The sequence below is a fragment of the Asterias amurensis genome, chromosome 9 (genome assembly GCF_032118995.1).
Source record: "Asterias amurensis chromosome 9, ASM3211899v1".
Lineage (NCBI taxonomy): Eukaryota > Metazoa > Echinodermata > Asteroidea > Forcipulatida > Asteriidae > Asterias > Asterias amurensis.
Window position 1 is genome coordinate 7,712,122 of NC_092656.1, and position 22,227 is coordinate 7,734,348.

The 22,227-nt window shown below is 38.2% G+C and overlaps 1 protein-coding gene across 1 annotated transcript; it reads left to right on the forward strand.

The window, feature by feature from the left end:
• Positions 1–377: 377 nt before the first annotated feature.
• LOC139942193 (G-protein coupled receptor 54-like) lies at positions 378–22,091 on the forward strand. Its single transcript, XM_071938961.1, has 3 exons — positions 378–713; positions 16,921–17,056; positions 21,245–22,091. The coding sequence occupies exons 1-3, from the start codon at positions 378–380 to the stop codon at positions 21,934–21,936; spliced, it is 1,164 nt and encodes a 387-aa protein (XP_071795062.1). The 3' UTR covers positions 21,937–22,091.
• Positions 22,092–22,227: the final 136 nt, after the last annotated feature.

The window sequence follows — 22,227 nt, forward strand, 5'->3', positions numbered from 1 at the left end:
GTGCGGCGTGGATGCCCCGTGAACTCTTGTCACTCGCTCCGCAACGGTTGCCGGCAAACTGCTCGTAGTATAACAGACCCACTTGTCATCTATAGCGGAACCTGTTCGAGCTTATTTTGCCATTTGCACTTTGGGCACTGATCCTTTCTTATTAGATTTGTGGATACCTCTGCACTGAAATGAAACAGCGGCTACTGGCTTCCTCCTCATCGTTTTAGCAAGAGCCAGCAAAGTTCCGCATCTCGAGGATTTAGAATATTCAGTTCACTCGTCGCAACTCCGAATCGGGGACTCTTCTACTTACAATTGCACACTTTCACCTGTGACCTAAACTCAACTCAAGAAAGAAAGAATTACCGAGAAAAAAACATATCGATATGTCGAGTGGGGATTTTCTAAGTGATAGTTATTCAATGTACTATAATGATAACGCTACCGCCGAAGCGGCATCACTGGGCCCCAGTGCCGTCTTGGTGCCCCTTACTCTGGGCATCATCGCGGTCCTGGCCGTAGTGGGCAATGCCCTGGTCATCTATATCGTGCTCCGGTATCGGAACATGAGGAGCAGTGTGACCAACTTTTATATCATGAACGTAGCCATCAGTGATATCGTCTTTGTGGTTATATGTGTCCCGCTGACATCAGTGAGCTACGGTATGACTTACTGGCCATTTGGACAGTTCTTCTGCAAGTTGAACGCCTACATGCAATGCGTGAGTACATCTTATTACTTCCATTTCCTTTCACTAGTTGTTTTTCTTTAAAAGACACTGGATACCTTTGGTAACTGTTATAGACCAGTATTCTCACTTGGTATATCCAAACATATGCAAAGCATAACAAACATGTGAAAATTAGGACTCAATTGGTCATCGAATTCGCGATACAAAAAGAAAGAAAGTAAAATCATCTTTGTTGCATAATGTGTGTGCTTTCAGATGTATTTAATAAAAAGCTGCTAAGCCTTTTAGGCCTGAAGTATTTGAATATTTGAGTGAGAAATTTACATGTTTCTCGAAAAACAAGTCACTTCAGAGGGAGCCGTTTCTCACAATGTTTTATACTATCAATAGCTCTCCATTGCTTGTTAACAAGTAAACTGTTACGCGTGCAATTATATGTTTAGTATTAACCAATAGTGTCCAGTGCCCGTAATCCCGGTGGGTCCTTGTTAATTTTGTTGAGAGCGATAGTACTGGCACAGTGCAGAGAGAGAGAGAGAGCGCCCCATACTAAATAATGATGCGATGTTACCGCCGTTTGAAGGTACTAAATACGTTTGGTAATTGTCAAATACCAGTCTTCTCACTTGGTGTATCCTAACATAAGCATAACATAACAAGTCTGTGAAGATTTGAGCTCAATGGTCATCGAAGTTGCGAGAAAATGATGAAAGAAAAAACACCATTTTTTGACGAATTTGTGTGCTTTCAGATAGGAATAAAAGACTTCTTGCTAGAAGTATTTTATTATTTTAGTGAGAAATTACTTCTTTCTCGAAATAGAGGGAGCCGTTTCTCACAATGTCTTATACTTTCAACAACTCTCCAATGCTCTTTACCAAGTCAGTTTTTCAGTTAATATTTGTTTTGAGTAATTACCAATAGTGTACCTTCCCTCTAAGCCAATCATATATTTCTCAACAATGGACATTCACTGACATAATTTTCATGAGAGGTAAGGACGGACAGTTTTCTGTTAGAAAAGATAAACCAAATGTGAGTAAAAGAAATCAAAGGATTCAAAACGTCTATCCAAACCATTCTATAGCCGGAGACGATGATCCTTAGGAACACCACCTACTCTTAAAGGCAGTGGATACTATTGGTAATTATCCAAAATAATTATAAGCATAAAGCCTTTAACGACTATTGGGGAGCTGTTGATAGTATAAAACATTGTGAGAAACGGCTCCATCTGAAAGTGACGTAGCTTTCGAGAAAGAAATAATTTTCCACGAATTTTATTTCGAGACCTCAGATTTAGAGTTTGAGGTATCGAAATCAACCATCTAAAAGCACACACCTTCGTGTGAAAATGGTGTTTTTTCTTTCATTATCATCTCGCATCTTCGATGACCAATTGAGCTCAAATGTTCTAGGTTTGTTATTTTATGCTAATCATATGTTTCTCAACATTGGAGATTTACTGACATAGTTCTTCATACCACCTATCCTAGGCAGTGGATACTATTGGTAATTACCCAAAATAGTTATTAGCATAAAACCTTGTTTGATAACGATTTATTGGGGAACTGTTGATAGTATAACACATTGTGAGAAACGGCTCCATCTGAAAGTGACATAGCTTTCGAGAAGGAACTAATTTTCCACGAATTTGATTCCGAGACCTCAGATTTAGAATTTCTTTCTTTCATTATTATCTCGCAACTTCGTTGACCAATTGAGCTCAAATGTTCACAGGTTTGTTATTCTATGCATAATTATGTTGAGATACACCAAGTGAGAAGGCTCGTCTTTGACAATTACCAATAGTGTCCACTGTCTTTATGCTAATCATATGTTTCTCAACAATGAAGATTTACTGACATCATTCTTCATAGGACAGACAGTTTTGTGTTAGAAAACAAAATAAAAATCATATGTGAGTATTAAAAAGAAGACCAAGCATTCAAAAAGTTTATCTAAAGCCGGAGCAGTGGTCCTTAGGACACCACCTATCCTAAGAGGCCAATCATCGTAAAGGCAAAATTTTAGATTCATTTCAAATGACATGGGCGTAGGTGACCCACCAGAACATTTGTTATGACCAAGTGATCAAAGTGATTTGTTTAAAGCTTCCGTGCAAAGTGCTGCGTCTACAATTCTTACACTATCCTAGTTATAATCCTAAACCTTTTGATTTCTTGACTCACGATCTTTGCCTTTCCAAATGAAAATAGAAAATATTGAGGTATTTGATAGCATTAATAGGGATATTAGAAATAGACAAAATAACGGATGTAAAATTTGGAGCAAGCTGGGATTAAACCACTGTCGCTCTGCCAAACAGATTGAGGTGTATAGGCTAATTATCTACCACGTAGCAATCTGCTTATCACATTGTAGTTTGTAGACCATTAAAGGATTCGGGTACTTTTTCGAAATGTCCACTAAGCATTTCGTAAAAGGAGCATTTTTCAATTTACATTTCGAAAACAAAATACTACTGTAAATGACCCCCTGTGATGCGGTTAATTATGATTCATCCAAATTACATGGTGCATGCGTGCCTAGAGGGGGGTATCCATGGTAACATGAAATGACTATTCCTATTTGTTGACCAGTTAGGTACATTCAATCCAGCCGGATATGTATTTTGTTAGCATTTTGTTTTGTCAAAGATAATGATGAAAAGTAAATTTAAAACCGTGATTACAGATGTTTGCATGCTTTCAGATGCTTGATTTCGGGACCTCAAAATCTAATTATGAGGTCCCGAAATCAAATTCAAACATTTAGGAAAATTACTTCTTTCTCGAAAACTACGTTACTTCAGAGGGAGCTGTTTCTCGCGATGTCTGATACTATCAACCTCTCCCCAATACTCGTTACCAAGTGAGGTTTTATGCTAATCATTATTTTGAGTAACTATCAATAGTGTCCAGTGCCTTTATATTTAGTATTGTATTGTACAGGATTTCAAACTTTGCCTAGTGGAAAGAGGTCTGCGGTAGCACCATGTGAATGTATGTTTGTGTTGGTTCTGAAACGAACCGGTGGTTTACGACTCAATGCTCGATTTGTTTGCCTCTAAAGACGATCGGAGCATACTGTTCGAAACGTTGAGTATTTAGAATCGGTTTTTACTTTTTTTTCAGCTGTTTCGTAGCGAAGCGCAGCGAAACAGCTCTTGTTTTTGTTAAAGTTTTTAGCTGTTTCGTAGCGAAGCGCAGCGAAACAGCTCTTGTTTTTGTTAAAGTTTTTTTTATTATTATTAGCTGTTTCGTAGCGAAGCGCAGCGAAACAGCTCTTGTTTTTGTTAAAGTTTTTTTTATTATTATTATTATTATTATTTTTTTTTTTATTTGTCATCTTCAGAAAAATTTCATATAAGTGCTGATTTGCAATGTTCCCAAAGAGCAATTGCAATGAAATTTTCAGGGATGAAAGGTATTGGTGCAATGATCATTGCGAAACAAGGATGTCATTATGACATAATCAGAAGTCACGTGACGTCATCTTAAAGGTGTTGTATTTTAAATGTTTGAAAATTTATAACAAATCAGCCACAAGAGACCGTAGGTTTCTGTTTGCGGGATTGGGGAGGGATAAATAAGGTCTTCATTTTGTTTCGTGTGCGTGACCTCACATGACCTCTACTTCCGGTCGAAACCGGAAGTGGCCCTCTAATTCAAAATTGGAAAAAGATATGAAGTTGCTTTTAACGATGTTAGTGCGTGGCAAGGGTGGGCAGTTCAAAAAAAATACCAATGACGTCTCAAAATGCAACAGCGCCCTCTAGCGGCAGGTTGAAAACTCGTCAAAATGGACTTTTTGAAGATGTGTGTGGTGAAAATTTGTGTAATCACTTCAAATTTTACACACACGTTAACTGTCAGGCAGCCATCATATGTGTGAAGTTTCAGATCAATGACGTCATCGGGGGTCACGTGACGCGGCCTTAAAGGTGCACTTTTTGAACTAATATAACTCCCTAAGTAATTATGCGATCATGTTGAAACTTGGTAGGTTGTTGGATATTGACAAGTTCTTATGAAATATTAAAGGACGTCATGATGACGTCATCACATGATTTTTTATAATTTTTTCAATTTTTGTACCTTTAACACATAAATTGCTATCTGAATATGGTATAATCCAAATTATTTTTTATTTATGCCACACTGGGCAAAATTGCTTTGAATACCCAACAAATTTAAAACTCAGTTGAGAAATTTGAATTTTTTTTTGACGAAACAGCTCTGCATTTGTGCACAAATTAGTTAGCTCTAGTTATTATTATTATTAGCTGTTTCGTAGCGAAGCGCAGCGAAACAGCTCTTGTTTTTGTTAAAGTTTTTTTTATTATTAGCTGTTTCGTAGCGAAGCGCAGCGAAACAGCTCTTGTTTTTGTTAAAGTTTTTTTTATTATTATTATTATTTTTTTTTTTTTTATTTGTCATCTTCAGAAAAATTTCATATAAGTGCTGATTTGCAATGTTCCCAAAGAGCAATTGCAATGAAATTTTCAGGGATGAAAGGTATTGGTGCAATGATCATTGCGAAACAAGGATGTCATTATGACATAATCAGAAGTCACGTGACGTCATCTTAAAGGTGTTGTATTTTAAATGTTTGAAAATTTATAACAAATCAGCCACAAGAGACCGTAGGTTTCTGTTTGCGGGATTGGGGAGGAATAAATAAGGTCTTCATTTTGTTTCGTGTGCGTGACCTCACATGACCTCTACTTCCGGTCGAAACCGGAAGTGGCCCTCTAATTCAAAATTGGAAAAAGATATGAAGTTGCTTTTAACGATGTTAGTGCGTGGCAAGGGTGGGCAGTTCAAAAAAAATACCAATGACGTCACAAATTGCAACGGCGCCCTCTAGCGGCAGGATGAAAACTCTTCAAAATGGACTTTTTGAAGATGTCTGTGGTGAAGTTTTTTGTAATCACTTTAAATTTTACACACAAGTTAACTGTCAGGCAGCCATCATATGTGTGAAGTTTCAGATCAATGACGTCATCGGGGGTCACGTGACGCGGCCTTAAAGGTGCACTTTTGAACTAATATAACTCCCTAAGTAATTATGCGATCATGTTGAAACTTGGTAGGTTGTTGGATATTGACAAGTTCTTATGAAATATTAAAGGACGTCATGATGACGTCATCACATGATTTTTTATGATTTTTTCAATTTTTGCACCTTTAACGCATAAATTGCTATCTGAATATGGTATAATCCAAATTATTTTTTATTTATGCCACATTGGGTAAAATTGCTTTGAATACCCAACAAATTTAAAACTCAGTTGAGAAATTTGAAATTTTTGTTGACGAAACAGCTCTGCATTTGTGCACAAATGCAATTTAGCTCTAGTTATTATTATTTTTTTTTTTATTTGTCATCTTCAGAAAAATTTCATATAAGTGCTGATTTGCAATGTTCCCAAAGAGCAATTGCAATGAAATTTTCAGGGATGAAAGGTATTGGTGCAATGATCATTGCGAAACAAGGATGTCATTATGACATAATCAGAAGTCACGTGACGTCATCTTAAAGGTGTTGTATTTTAAATGTTTGAAAATTTATAACAAATCAGCCACAAGAGACCGTAGGTTTTTGTTTGCGGGATTGGGCAGGGATAAATTAGGTCTTCATTTTGTTTCGTGTGCGTGACCTCACATGACCTCTACTTCCGGTCGAAACCGGAAGTGGCCCTCTAATTCAAAATTGGCAAAAGATATGAAGTTGCTTTGAACGATGTTAGTGCCTGGCAAGGGTGGGCAGTTCAAAAAAAATACCAATGACGTCACAAAATGCAACAGCGCCCTCTAGCGGCAGGTTGAAAACTCGTCAAAATGGACTTTTTGAAGATGTGTGTGGTGAAGTTTTTTGTAATCACTTCAAATTTTACACACACGTTAACTGTCAGACAGCCATCATATGTGTGAAGTTTCAGATCAATGACGTCATTGGGGGTCACGTGACGCGGCCTTAAAGGTGCACTTTTTGAACTAATATAACTCTCTAAGTAATTATGCGATTATGTTGAAACTTGGTAGGTTGTTAGATATTGGCAAGCTCTCGTGAATTGTGAAATGACGTCATAGTGACGTCATCACACGATATTTTATGATTTTTTTCAATTTTTGCACCTTTAACGAATAAATTGCTATCCGAACATGGTATAATCCAAATTTTTTTTTTTTTAATAGCCTGGATTAGTCATAACTGCTTTAAAAAAAGAATACATTTCAAATTCAGTTGACAAAATTTAAATTTTTATTAACGAAACAGCTCTGCATTTGTGCACAAATGCAATCATGTCTAGTTTTTATTATTATTATTATTATTATTATTTTTTTTTTTTATTTGTCATCTTCAGAAAAATTTCATATAAGTGCTGATTTGCAATGTTCCCAAAGAGCAATTGCAATGAAATTTTCAGGGATGAAAGGTATTGGTGCAATGATCATTGCGAAACAAGGATGTCATTATGACATAATCAGAAGTCACGTGACGTCATCTTAAAGGTGTTGTATTTTAAATGTTTGAAAATTTATAACAAATCAGCCACAAGAGACCGTAGGTTTCTGTTTGCGGGATTGGGGAGGAATAAATAAGGTCTTCATTTTGTTTCGTGTGCGTGACCTCACATGACCTCTACTTCCGGTCGAAACCGGAAGTGGCCCTCTAATTCAAAATTGGAAAAAGATATGAAGTTGCTTTTAACGATGTTAGGTTTGGCAAGGGTGGGCAGTTCAAAAAAAATACCAATGACGTCACAAAATGCAACGGCGCTCTCTAGCGGCAGGTTGAAAACTCGTCAAAATGGACTTTTTGAAGATGTGTGTGGTGAAAATTTTTGTAATCACTTCAAATTTTACACACATGTTAACTGTCAGGCAGCCATCATATGTGTGAAGTTTCAGATTAATGACGTCATTGGGGGTCACGTGACGCGGCCTTAAAGGTGCACTTTTTGAACTAATATAACTCTCTAAGTAATTATGCGATTATGTTGAAACTTGGTAGGTTGTTAGATATTGGCAAGCTCTCGTGAATTGTGAAATGACGTCATAGTGACGTCATCACACGATATTTTATGATTTTTTCAATTTTTGCACCTTCAACGAATAAATTGCTATCCGAACATGGTATAATCCAATTTTTTTTTTTTTTAATAGCCTGGATTAGTCATAACTGCTTTAAAAAAAGAATAAATTTCAAATTCAGTTGACAAAATTTAAATTGTTATTAACGAAACAGCTCTGCATTTGTGCACAAATGCAATCATGTCTAGTTTTTTTTTTTTTTTTTATTAACCCATGGCAGGCAGGTTAATAATACTGTTCCAGGGATTGTTTCCAAAAATTTGCTCTTCTAAATATCTTGCCGTCTTAGAAGTTTACAAGACCACTTAACCGTGCACTTAAGTTTTAACTCACCCTTCAAAAACACCTAAGCTTTCCTAGGTAAACAGGCGATCGTGTACGCTGCTCCTACAATAGACAAATTTTGCTCCTCGATTATAGACAGTCATCATCACTTCATGTAGTTCAGTCCAGTACAAAAGTCCGTTTGTTTACGAATTCTTAGTGGTACTGAAGTGATGTTTTGTCTTTGTTCTCTTCATTCGTTTACATTCTTTGTAATGCGAAGTATATTCATACGAGTGGGCATTGCGGAATACAAAACTCCATTATTATTCTATTACTATTTTAACTTAAAAGATGGAAATTCGCCCCGGTACCCGCTGCCTAAATATAAGATTCGAACTTTCTCGAGCTACCAGGTAATATCGGTTGGTAATACACTGCTCTATAATTACAAAGGTCATGGGTTCGAATTCAACCCGAGCTGCACCCGAGTAATAAGCCTGAAATTGTTGTGCACATACATGTACCTCGAGAAAGTCACACTGAGTATATATACGGTGCTACCACAACTAATGTACTATATAATACTTACCGCTAAGGCCCCCAAGTACAGCTGGTGACTCAGTAAAGCTGTCAAACCTTGCCGAGTCTAACCAATACCCAGTTGTCATGAACAGTTGAATCTATTCTCTGTCTGATTCTAATTATATTGTCAAGAAAAAACACCGAGATTCGTTGCTTACGGCTACCCCATTCATCCAGACATCTTGCTCCGGAATCCCACGTGGATTTATCACTCCTAGAGGGTTTCTACTTTGAGATTGTCCTCGTAATTTGAAAATCATCTTTGTTCACCTTCTTTATCAGTGGAAGGAGGTAGCAAGATCTAAAAGGTAGATATAACAATTTGTAAAAGAAGACGATTCTTCCGGTCGACAAAAGAGAGGGTAAAAATATTACTTTGGGAATTATACTTTTGAATGGAAAAGAATAACGAGAGAAACTGATAGGGGAAAAATGTTATATATAGGTAAATTACGAAGCGTAGTGCCGCCACATGGGATACAAAAACTCAGTCGTATCTTGTACGTTAACGATAACATGTTCGTACACTATCCAAACTTATCGTGCGTACATACATTATATTTTTGTTCATGTGGCGTCAAAACGCTCTCTGTATGAATACACTTGCACAGATGCACAAATTTAAACAAGAACCCTATACTGTTGTATTAGCTGTTAAAATATGTTTGAATTTCTGCTTTGCAAGCATCTACCAAGCAAAATACAGTGTTCTACCACATATCGACTAATACACAATGATACCTGAACAAGCAATGCCTCAAAACCTACATAGCAGACATACACGAACATTATTCGAGCTGTCTCTGTGCGGTAAATAATACATCTGCTTTAGCATTACAAAGGTCGTGGGTTTGAATCCCACCTGAGTGGAATGCTTGGGTGAATTTTGTTCATCACAGGAGAAATCTTAACACAGCGATGTATAGGGTAATAAACTAATGTTACTAATTAATGTTGTAATTGGACCTACACACATTTTTTGTGTTATAGCACTTTATACTCGGTACCTGTCGAGTTTTAGTAAAAACAATCACAGGCATATTTCTCGGGATGGATTCCAACCAAAATGATATGCCATTCTAAGGCATTGTCTTACCAACTAGACAACTGAGATTGCCCGATAGCTAGAGGCAGTTCGAATCCTATGTTATAAGCATCGGGTCCGTACCGATCATAATGGATGTTCAAGTGGCACATGGGATATATATTAATTTTAGATTTACCCTCACACCGATGTGTGTTTGCACTGTTCTCAGTACTGCCCCGTACTCTGTGAAAAAATCACAAGCATTTTATTACTCGGGTGAGATTTAAGCCCACGACCTTTGCAATTCTAGAGCAGTGTCTTACCAATTAGACCACGGAGATTGCCCTGTAGCTAGAGGCAGTTTCAAATATTGTTTGAAAGTAGGCCCACTGATATACAGTGCACGTCAGTGTAAGGTTAAAGCCAAAATCAATATCATTTATCCTCGATGCCAAGTTAACATCCATTAAACTAATGTTCTTAACCCAGTTGCAAATTTATCATCAGTTATAACAAATAGATGCGCCTAACAAATGGGTCACTTTATCACCTGCCAAACTCCGTCTTGAGGTGCTGTGAAGCAATATACAACCGATCACCGTAGCAGTCTCGGGAAGGGTTGTGAATGTCTTACCATTAAAAAAAAAAACAGCAAAAAGAAGGGGGGAATTTCACCAATTTCTAAAAAGGGGACATTACAAAAATTACCTAAAGGTTAAGTGGCGCAATATACAGCCAATCACCATAACATAGCAGTAACCAGGGTTCTTGATGTATTACAGTAAACGAAACACGAAACACGAAACGGAAAAGACCGTGGCGCAACATACAGCCAATCACCAAAGCAGTACAGTGAATAAAAAAAAAACATAGAAAAAACAAGTGGAATTGCATCAATTTAGAAAATTACCTACAGATAAATTAAGTGCCGTGGCGCAATATGCAGACAATCACACTACCTCCGACGTTGTTTACGTATAACAGTAAAACGAAATAAAAAAAAATAAAAAAAATAAAGAGAAAATGGGAATTTGAATAAATAAGTCATTAAAAAGGAATTACCTAAATATACAAATGTATGATAAAGAAGAGCGGGGTGTTCCACCTCAAGGACCCTCGTTCGAATCCCGCTGGGAGCACTATCACCGTTCAGTCCCTTTCTGATTACGTAAGTTTTCCTCATTCACTAACTATTTATTCTTCTCTACGTCGAATAAGTCTGAAACTGCTGTCCTTGTATTCTCTCCATGGGGTTCTTGGTTATGACATAATAAGTAATTAGCGTATCCATCGTGTTAGAGGAGATATCAAGAGCAATTGGTTGTAGCGTGGTTCAGATTTCTCTAGCAAATAATGTTTCAAATATTACACTTTTTGCAAACTGCGATGAAATCAATAATATAGTAACATTTAAGACTTGAATTTAATTGAAATTATATTTTCCCCAAGCAAAACGCATGCCTCCTGAAGATGGTCAGAGCAGACTGATCGAGATGTGACCACCGTTTCTTCTCAGAACTAACACAACTCAAAAGAGATTAACATAATGTAATAATCGCAAACTTCACTTAAAGACAGTGGACACTAATAGTAATTACTCAAAATAATTATTGGCATAAAACCTTTCTTATGGTAACGAGTAATGGGGAGAGGTTGATGGTATAAAACATTGTGAGAAACGGCTCCCTCTGAAGTGCCATAGTTTTCGAGAAAGAAGTATTTTTCCACGAATTTGATTTCGAGACCTCAGATTTAGAACTTGAGGTCTCGAAATCAACCATGTAAACGCACACAACTTCGTGTGACAAGGGTGTTTTTTTCTTTCATTATTATCTCGCAACCTCAATGACCGATTGAGCTCAAATTTTCACAGGTTTGTTATTTTATGCATATGTTGAGATACACCAACTGTGAAGGCTAGTCTTTGACAATTACCAATAGTGTCCAGTGTCTTTAATGATGGAAACAAAATACTTGTTTACTACCTTGTGACGAAATAAATAAAGTACACTCCATTTCTGACCGAGAGACTGTTAAGTTGAGAATTGAAAAAAATGTGGATAAGGCGCCTTCAGACCAGTCTAATCCATGGTCCGAACATCCAAGAAGGAAATGACTTATAAACCTTTTGTTTTGCCGTCTACTTTCCCCCCAACATATACTCCCCTTTTAGCCTGCCTCATTCACGTAATGATTACTTTTCCCCTTCTTCCCACACCCTTGATATTGTCCTTTGTGTTTCCGTCTTTTATTGTCAAACCAGTCTCGCCCACTGCCCTTCTCCCTCCATTCATCGTGCACCACTTGCTTTGTTCTTGGTGCCTTATGTCTGAACTCTATCCGTATGTATTTCCACAAATAGTTACCTGTTCATTTCATGTTCGCTGTGTTGTCATTAAGCCTTCTATACAAAGACTCTGCTAAAGGGTTGAAACCATTTTTCGAAATAAAAGTGAATCTAATTAAAATGTTATCGCAGTGCTGTACATCTCTCAGTGACAACATTGCACCATCCATCATGAGCCAACACTATCTCTCCTTTTTGTTTCCGTCACAAACTTCCTTGCTCTACCCCCCCCCCCCCCCCCCCTTGACACACTCTTCCCGGGAATCGGAAATCCTTTAAACATTCACTAGACAAATTCTCCCCCACTTACTCCCGTTCCAGTAAAAACAACAGCCACACTCTACACTCTGTATCAATCCATCTTCGTATACCCCTACAACCGGAGAGCGGCAAGTCTTCGATTTCTCCCTGAAGATAGAATCTCTTTGTACGTTCTTCCTTGTTTAGATCAGCTGGCTAGATTGTTCAGTCAAAACACTAAGCTTGACCCCTGTCCAGGGTTTTTCTCTCCCTTATGTCCCCAGCAGATGTGGTTACTGGTTCATTATTTGCATTGTCGCATTCTCGATTAGGCAAAGAGAGACAGGGAAATAAAAAAAGACAAGTTGTTTTGGAATGTCGAACACGAAAAATAACAAGCGAAAGTGATTGAATTTGTAAATTGATGTAGAGTGGAGTGTGTTGCTATCGGAGCAGGATTTCGTCTAGCTGCGTAAACACGTAAATTGGCGGTGCACACACAGAGAGTTGTTGCTAGAGAGTCTAATAGGTTATCGGCCATTAGTGTAAACGCTGGTCGATCGGCACTGCAGTTAATGTCCTGTTTTGGAGTTTTTGTTTTACCGTCAGAGCATAATTTAAACGGTTTTGACTTTAAAACCCTTCGGATTTTAGGGTAGATTTTTGAATTCTGTACTTTGAGCTTGTGTTATGAGGTCACCTTTAGTTATCGCTTTACTATAGCGCTACTATCATGCGGTTTTTAAAGATGAGTGATTTGGCTGCGTCTTGTATAGGTTCCCCGCCCACTTTGAAGAAAAAAAATCATTAAATTTCGTTTGAAAATTTAAGCTCTGTTAGATCAGTATGCAACTGTCAAAAAGGAGTAATTAATTTTAAACAGTTCAAAGATCATTACAGTAGGCAAAGAAACTCACCCAATTTCGTAACAGCCAGCAGTAAGAGCTGGCCAACCATTCAATCAAACGTAAATAGGGCCGAATCCGAATTGGCGGCTACGGCTATGGCTACGGCTGTTGCTAAGGGTGTTGCTAAGGACGTCCTATACCTCAACACGTATTGACGCGGAAATCTAGCCGTAGCCGTAGCTGTAACCACTAATTCGGACACGGCCTAAGTTTTAGACATTTAAAGTCTGAGTCTCGCATGCATATTAACGAGATAGAATGACTGAAGCGAATGAATATGATCGAGAAACACGAAATAATGTGTGCATGAAAACGAAATTGAATGCATCGATGCTAAAAAGGAAACCTCATATTTTGAGTGGAATCTGGGGGAATGCATGAATTTGAATGCGTGTTACTGAAATGTATAATGTGCCGAAATTGACCGGGAAACTTTTATTCATATATGTTAGAAGAGTGTTTAGTACTTTGATACATTATAATAATAGTTAAATAACGGTGAAGTCTTACAAATTTATATAGCGCAAGTATGGCCAATACGGGATACTCAAGGCGCTGCGATATACAAACTTTCAAAAATATTCGATTTTGCAGTGATGAATTCTGAGACCCAATTATGTAGCACCTTCAGTTTACAGGGTGATAGGGCGCATATAGCAGCCTCGGCCAGGAACCCCTTCTCTTTTATTATTTGTTTGTAACTTTGAAATAACCTGACACATGGAGTATTCGCTGGAATGATGAAGTCACCTGGAAGTATTTTTCCAAAGGCGAAAACTCAAGAAATGTACAAAAAAAGCGTACATTAGGTACTGAAAATCAGACAATATTGAGCGTATCCTTGAGCATCCGATATTGCTGTGCTATTAACAGCCTTGCAGACATGGTTTTGACAGCAATGCTTTCTTCTTCAGTCCCGTGTAAATGAAAACATGGCGAGGCACATCCAAATGAACAAGATTCGACCAAGAAACTCAAATTGTTTTAATTCAAACGTTTCTAACCAGAATCATAATCAGAGAAAGAGGGAGTTGAGCCAAAATGGGTCCAAAACTTTGAACACCTCATGATTGGTGCGTGACGTACGTTAACGTTAACCTGAACCTTAACCGGGTCTTACAGAATATCAGAGCTTAAAGCTAAGTTAATGTCTGGTTCAACACGTCATAACCGGCACAATGCCAGAAAAAAACGAAACAAGTGTTAGGTTTCAACCATGCATAGTGAATCAACCACAAAGCATCGCTCCAAATTATAGTGTACCTTTTAGTAAATTTGAAACTGCATTAAAGCCACTGGACACTATTGATAATTGTCAAAGACCAGTCTTTTCACTTGGTGTATCTCAACATATGCACAAAATAACAATCTTGTGAAAATTTGAGCTCAATTGGTGGTCGAAGTTGCGAGATAAAAAAAAAAAAAAAAAAAAAAAAAAAAAAAAACCCTTGTAACACGAAGTTACGTGCGATTTCGAGACCCCAAATCTAATTCTGAAGTATTGGAAAATTACCTCTTTCTCGAAAACTACGTCACTTCACAATGTTTTAAACTGTCAATCTCTCCCCATTACTCGTAACCAAGTAAGGTTTTATGCTGAGTAATTATAATATTAATTTACATTATTTTGAGTAATTACCAATAGTGTCCAGTGCATTTAACCAATCCCTTGAAAATGCTGTGCGTCAACAAAAAAGGCAAAGATTTCGTCAACACACAAATTAATATGTTGTAGTTTGTGTTTAATAAATCTGTCCGGTACATGCACCGTTTGCCGCCACAGGTAATCGAGGTTATGCCGCATTTTCAGGTATTGAAAAAACATTCGATATTAACAGTACGGTGTTGACATTGAATCAGGTCATCACGAGCAAGGACACCATGTTAACTTTAATTGGCATCGCATTGGTACGGTTTCAACGACCCATTTATAAATTTCTTGCGGGAGGGCAGAGCCCATTTACCGATACCCTGTCCTCGTTAAAATAATTGCCGAACACGATTACGACATTCTCTTTCGTCTGTGTTGCCCGTACCGCTAGGTTTGTGTCAGCATTCCAATACAACTAATTAGCGAAATTTAAAACGTCTGGCTCATTAGTGGTATAGATGTTCACGTGCTTTACCTTACATTTTACGCGTTTCGTATACAGTATTAACTAACTTACATGTTATGAACATCTTTATAACATGTACTTTTAAGGAACACGTTGCCTTGGATTGGTCGAGTTGGTCTTTGAAAAGCGTTTGTAACCGTTTGTTACAAAATGCATATGAGTAGAGAGATGTTGTAAAAGTAGAATAAAGTGATCCACACAAACATGCCTCGAAATCGCACGGTTTTCCTTTTACCTCGTCGACTAACACGGTCGGCCATTTATGTGAGTCGTTGACTCCCATAAATTGCCGACCGTGTTAGTTTGTACAGTAAAAGGAAGACCACACAATTTCGCGGAAAACTTGTGTTGATCACTGTATTCTACTTTTAAAACATCTTTTCAACCATATGCATTAAAAAATAAAAATTGTTACAAACGCTTTTAATAGACCAACTCGTCCGATCCAAGGCAACGTGTTCCTTTAGAATTTGTAACTTTGCATGCTGGACATACGATATGGAAAGGTTTGCGATAACACCATGTAACACCATGTAACACCGTGTAACACCATGTAACACCATGTAACACCATGTAACACCTTGTATCTCTAAATGAGTTGGAATGGTTCTGAAAGGAACCGTTGGTTTCAACTCGACGTTTCGATCAGTATGCTCTGATCGTCGTCTGCAAAGAACTGTTGGTTTCAACTTGACGTTTCGATCAGTATGCTCTGATCGTCGTCTGCAAAGAACTGTTGGTTTCAACTTGACGTTTCGATCAGTATGCTCTGATCGTCGTCTGCAAAGAACTGTTGGTTTCAACTCGACGTTTCGATCAGTATACTCCGATCGTTTTCTAGTGAAAGCAATGCAAATTTAAAACTTGCTTATCGTGAAGTCGATACTTGTCATTTGGTTGCACTTTGGAGTTGGGCAATGGGGTCCCGGGCAGAATGGGTGCGCGTTCACTGCCCCCCCCCCCCCTCCCCAACCTCTTATTAGATTACGCAAACAAAATTGGTTGGATTTCCATTAATCTCAGAAGATGATGGTTCCTGAGTAAATATGGTAGCAAAGCCATAAGTAAAGTTAAAACAGTTCTCCTGCTCGAGTACGTCTGTCTACAATCATGTACTCGCACTTGAACTAAGGACAATTCTAGGAAAAAGGCCCGGCACTCCTAGCGAAGTACTCTTAATAACATATGGAAAAACAAACCTCGTAGCTCTCCTAAATTAAAGTTCTCGTACTCATAATGCTATTAAATGTACAGGTATACAGTGGTGAGTCACAAGACAGCTGATTGTGGCGTCTCTTTTTTGTTACAAGACCACACAGGCAGTAGTAGGCTTTCAATACTTCATAGAATTAACAAGTTTTACGGACCGCAGTGGGAAATAACCAATTCCTAGTTAGGCCAACCCACCCGGAAAGCGGTTTAAAAAACAAAATGAGGAAATTTACCAAAGTCTGTCAATTTTAACAGTTAAAAATATATTATATAAATATATAATATAAATATTTGTCTTAAATACAAAAACTGTGTTAGAAAGTGTAAACTTCAAGCTTAAAAGTAGTCACAATAAAACGAAATTTTTGATATTTTACGTCCGAATTGTTATAAACACTAAACAATAAAACGTTTTCACTTTGCTTTTTGTTCAGGTGTCCGTTCAAGCTACGTGTACAACACTTACCGCCATGACAGTGGATAGATATTACGTCATCATGTCGCCATTAGCATCAAGGCGCACGCGCACCATATGCAGAGCTGGTATGGTGTGTGCGTCCATTTGGATATGTAAGTTATAAAGTTATTAACTGTTTGAATTGTTATTTACTTCCAATAGGCAGCACGGAAACATTTCACACATTATAACTAAACATGGCTACAGAGGGCAAGCCTGGTGATAACCAATAAAATTAACCTTTTAAGATTTATTGACAATACAACCCTATGCATATTTATGTTATAATTTCTGTGTTATTTTAATATCATAGTTATGTTGTCCTCTTCTTGCGAATAATTGTTAAAGGCAGTGGAGACTTTTGGTAATTGTCAAAGACTAGCCTTTTACAGTTGGTGTATCTCAACATATGCATAAAATAACCAACCTGTGCAAATTTGAGCTCAATCGGTCATCATAATACTGAAAGAAAAAAACACCCTTGTCACACGAAGTTGTGTGCGTTTAGATGGTTGATTTCGAGACGTCAAGTTCTAAATTTAAAGGCCTCGAAACCAAATTCGTGGAAAATTACTTCTTTCTCGAAAACTACGGCACTTCAGAGGGAGATGTTTCTCAGAATGTTTTATACCATCAACCTCTCCCTATTATACTCGTCACCAAGAAAAAGTGTTATGCTAATAATTATTTTGAGTAATTACCAATAGTGTCCACTGCCTTTAAAGGCAGACCAAGGACATAATATTATTTAATTTAGGGTTAAACGAAGCCAAATTGAATGGGGAGGGATTCAAACACGCGCCCTCTGAATGACGTACTGGTTCTGTATCTAGCTGATACATGTGGTCTCCCTTTTTTAGGGGATGTTCCTATTTTTTCCTTTTTACCCTATACATTTAATAAAAAAAACTGCTATTCATAATTCTCTACACGGAAAAAAAAAAAAGCTTCGCGAGAAAAACAAACTGGACTATCTAGGCCACACGTCAAGGTTTACTGACATTAATTAAAACGACGTTTTACAAACAATCAAACCAAGTCAACACGTCCTCAAGTCTGTCTCTAGACTCAAACCAGGGGTAAAAATAGACCACATGCTCGAATAAATCATCCTTAAATAAAAAATGCAACAGCTAATTTTGTGATCAAGGTGTGAGATGTGTATTTTCCCACCTCGGGTTTTCTTTGCTGAGTTCACCAATGCAGATTGAAGATGGTATCGGCTTACACTGCAGTTTGGGTTTTTGTTATTTTATGTGTGTTTTTTTTTTATTTTTTTTTTTTTTGTTTTTTCCACAAGTATTGTTATTCTTTTCAAAGAAATGTTATCTAGCCACCGGTAATGTACATTTATTTGTTAATTTTGTTTTTGTAATTTTCAAATGTTATTTGCAACTGTAAGAAATGTAAAATGATATCGAGGGCAAGACAGTATCCGTCAACCGAGTAAAAGTTGTCCCTTTGGGCGATAGATATGAGACAACATTCTCCTGTTCGAAATATATATCGTATGATTTTTTCCCCATACATCAACCGGGTTTTCTATCTATTTTTTTTATATATTTTTTTTAAGCTGATTTTGTGAATTGGTGCTTTACTTGGGCATTTTGGAAACAGAGCTAGGGCCCATGAACACTGTGTTCGCATGTTAATCAATAAAAATGAGATGACTATTAAAAGGGACAAAATGAGAGGAAATCATATTTTGGTTGAGGCTAACAATTGAGGCTGACCATTCGCTTATTATCCAAAAAAGGGTAATTTTGTTTTTCAAGGGACTCGAACAAAAGCTTCAAAATTTCTCCGGATGCTCTAAAAGCAGTCGTTCGATTCCAAATTCACGGTAACTCGATTGCAAACGACCTGTAATCAGTCTTCCGCAGAATGAAGACCCTCCAAGCAATATAGGATTTCACTTACAAACTGTGACTGAAGAGGCAAAGTCTGTCTTTTTTGTCCCTTTCTGGTTTTTTTTCTTTTTCGGTTTTTTTTTGGCTGAGCGGGAAACTCAATCCAGTGGTGCGTTTTGTAACTGCCGATGCCATGTCTTTATTGGTTAAAAGGAATGTCCAATCGATAACCCAATTTCCTGTCGGCCCACCTCATCCCCTTCCCTTGCCTATTCAAGAAAAACATCTCCAGGTTGATACTGTCGTGTCAATGTGCTCGAGTCAACACTGTCTCCTTTTTTCTTTTTTCTTCAGGGCTGATAAGTCTCCATAGTTATCTACTCAGCGGTTAGTAGAATATATACAAGACAGTTTTCAAAAGAGCAAACTCTACCTAGCAACTAAATACACATAATAATGGTGTTACCACATGCCTCAAGTCCCATATAAAAATGGCTTCCGAATACGGTACTCCTAACTAAGACATTGACAATGGAGACCGCCAACATAGGGCTGACGAAGTAGGCGTCGGCACATTAATCCGGAGGTCTTTGGTTCAAATACCGCTGTTGTCAATTCGTCTTTGACCCAAAATCAAATATAGTTAACAAAAAGAACTAAACATCCCCTTATTGTAGACATTACGCATTGGTGTTAGTAAGCGCATTCTTCACTACACCGGTCTGAATGTGATTTTGTTTTTCTATGCACTGCAGAAAGGGTAAAGTGCATGTCCCACTTGGTCAGGAATGTTTTTGCAAAACCTCCACATGGGAATTTCCATCTAGTATCCCAATGTATAACAACGCTGCATTAATTTCACTTTTAAATTTCTGATGACTGAATAAAAAAAGTGAATAATTATATTATTATTATTTTTATTTTGTTTTACATTATTTCACACATTTTTTTCACCCAGTGATTATTGCTGCATTAGGGAAATTTTAAAAAGAACCAACATAAACTATGAATGCTAACCGCACATGACATTATTTGATGTGAAAAGCAGTAGGAGTTTGATAATGTTATTAAGCACGGCACTTTGCATCACAAGCCGTTTAATTGCAACGCACTGAAAACAATTCCATTGGTCTTCAGCTTGTATGTTTCATATCCGGAAAAAAAAATGAAATTTAATATTACAGCCAGTCATTTTCAGATCGAGACAGCTGGTTTCTTGTAGCAAGGGGATTAATACATTCATCATTTGCAGTTATATATTTAATTAAAAACGTACCCCACTCCAATCCTTCAGGGAGATTTTTGTACAATACCATCTCAGTTTCTAATTCCAAAGCTCGCCCTGAAATCGCTCACATCTCAAAGTGAATAAGGGGCCGAATTTGCATAATCAAATAGACACTATCCCTCGGCTCGATCGGGTTGTATCAGTTTCTCGTTTGGACTGAATTTGCGCTTTAATCTCTGACGAATTGGGCGTTTTTAATTCGCCCAATTATACGATGTAGCGGTTATTAACGGCGCTTGCGCGGTTGTCTGTATAAAGACTAGGGTTGCCGCCACGCAAGGCATTCACAAATGTATGTGGGCCAGGTGACAACAGTCGCAATCTGATTAGTTGAGAATATATTATTTTGTCTTCAGTCAAGCTGCCGGTTGACCCCATTTTTGTTTCAGTAACACCAATTCGTCAACCCGTTTTAATTGGATTATTTCCAATGTTGTTTTTAGACACTTGATTAATCAGATGGTGATTGAATCATCGTTGAGACAACCGCTACAAAGTTGCACCAGTTTGTAGTGAAAAGTTCAAAGGTTTGGGTCAAGTTGCTTATTACGAATGCCAGATCAGGAAACAGGAAAATCTGTGCGTTTGACCTCAATTAAAAAGTGTCCCCTTTGAGAACCATTGACGTCATCGTTTGAATGGTGTTCTATGGCTAGCAGTGTGTGGCTCGTTCCAAGCTGGCGGCTACGGCTGTGGTTGGATAACCAAAGGCGTGGGTTGATGGCTCACTGGCCCTACAACATTCTTGCAAGCAAAACACCTTCCAATTTGGACACTTCACCTTAAAACAAAATATTATTTCCATTTCTGTATCGTGTTTCATGCATGTACTGAGACTGATGTAGACTACTGGAGTTCATTATTCACAGCGGGAACAAACTTATCAACCAACAAAGTGTCGATTAGAGGAGGCCTTGTTTTTACGAATGAGCAAAATGTGTGTGTACCATTAAAGTTAATTTGACGTTTGCAAGCGGAAGAAAGAGCAGCGATTTTATACAGGGCGCCCTCTGTCGAATATACCTGTCTAGCCAATGGTGTTTTCGCAAAAGTGTACTCATTACTGGATCATATGGAGCTGTTAACTCCACGATCTCATCAACTATTTGATGGGAATGTTAATTTGAAATAACTGTGATCTATTTTTTTCGTTTTGGTTGCAGTTTCAGCTGTTGTTCACATTCCAGTAGCTGTTTTCTTCAAGATAGAGGTCATCAATTGGTTTGGTGAGATCAACGAGTACTGTAAGTTTACCCTGCACAAGCCTGCGGCTCTCTCCGGCTACTTCATCTATCTGAGTCTATCCACGTTCCTTTTACCCCTCACGATCATTGCCGTGTGTTATAGCCTCATATTATCACATTTGTGGAGTCTTAGCCGGGTCGGTAGATGCCGGGAGCCCACGTCGACTGCCGGGTACGACCCGCTGTCGCAGCAGAGTCGCTCTGGTGCCCTTCCCCCGGCACAAAGCTCGGCCCGGACGGCCAGCAAAACGTGGAAAACCACCCGGATCGTGCTGTGTGTTGTTATGCTTTTTGCCGTTTGCTGGGCACCCCTTCAGGCGTTCAACGTGTGGAATGCAATCGACCCCGAGCACCACAGCTCGTCGGTTCACGTAAATAATCTACGAGTGTTCTGCCTGTGTCTTGCGTATGCAAACTCTTGCATCAACCCTATCGTTTACGCCCTCGCGGGGACCAGTTATCGGCACCATCTCCATCAGATGGTGTCAGGAAGCAACAAGAGCGGGCGCATCAATAGCAGGTTCTCGCCAACGGGAGGTGGGAATTCCTCATACAGATCGGTTCGTCGTATGTCTCGAACCGAAGCTACATCTGTAAGTACTTGTGTTTGAAACACACGAATGTGACTTTGAAAGTGGCTCAGAACAAACGGTGTATCACACTTGTGTGTTCAAAAACCATCTGCCCCTTGACATGTCAATTTGGATACTCACCCTTATCTATCACCGTTTACACGTATATAGGGGAGGCCTATCCCCTCACTGGATCGTACGCTAATTGCTGTTTATGTGGATGTAGCTTTTGTGAATGTAGTTTTTTTTTTCTCCCGGAACAAATTGGAAGAGCTCATTCGTTTAACAGCCGATTGCATACTAACACCTGCATCCGGGGCAGTGGAGTCC

Excerpts from the sequence above, each read along its gene's own strand:
- LOC139942193 (XM_071938961.1), top strand. The coding sequence starts at position 378 with ATGTCGAGTGGGGATTTTCTAAGTGATAGTTATTCAATGTACTATAAT. Across the intron at positions 714-16,920 it reads TGAACGCCTACATGCAATGC|GTGTCCGTTCAAGCTACGTG; the intron begins GTGAGTACATCT and ends CTTTTTGTTCAG. Across the intron at positions 17,057-21,244 it reads GTGTGCGTCCATTTGGATAT|TTTCAGCTGTTGTTCACATT; the intron begins GTAAGTTATAAA and ends TTTTGGTTGCAG.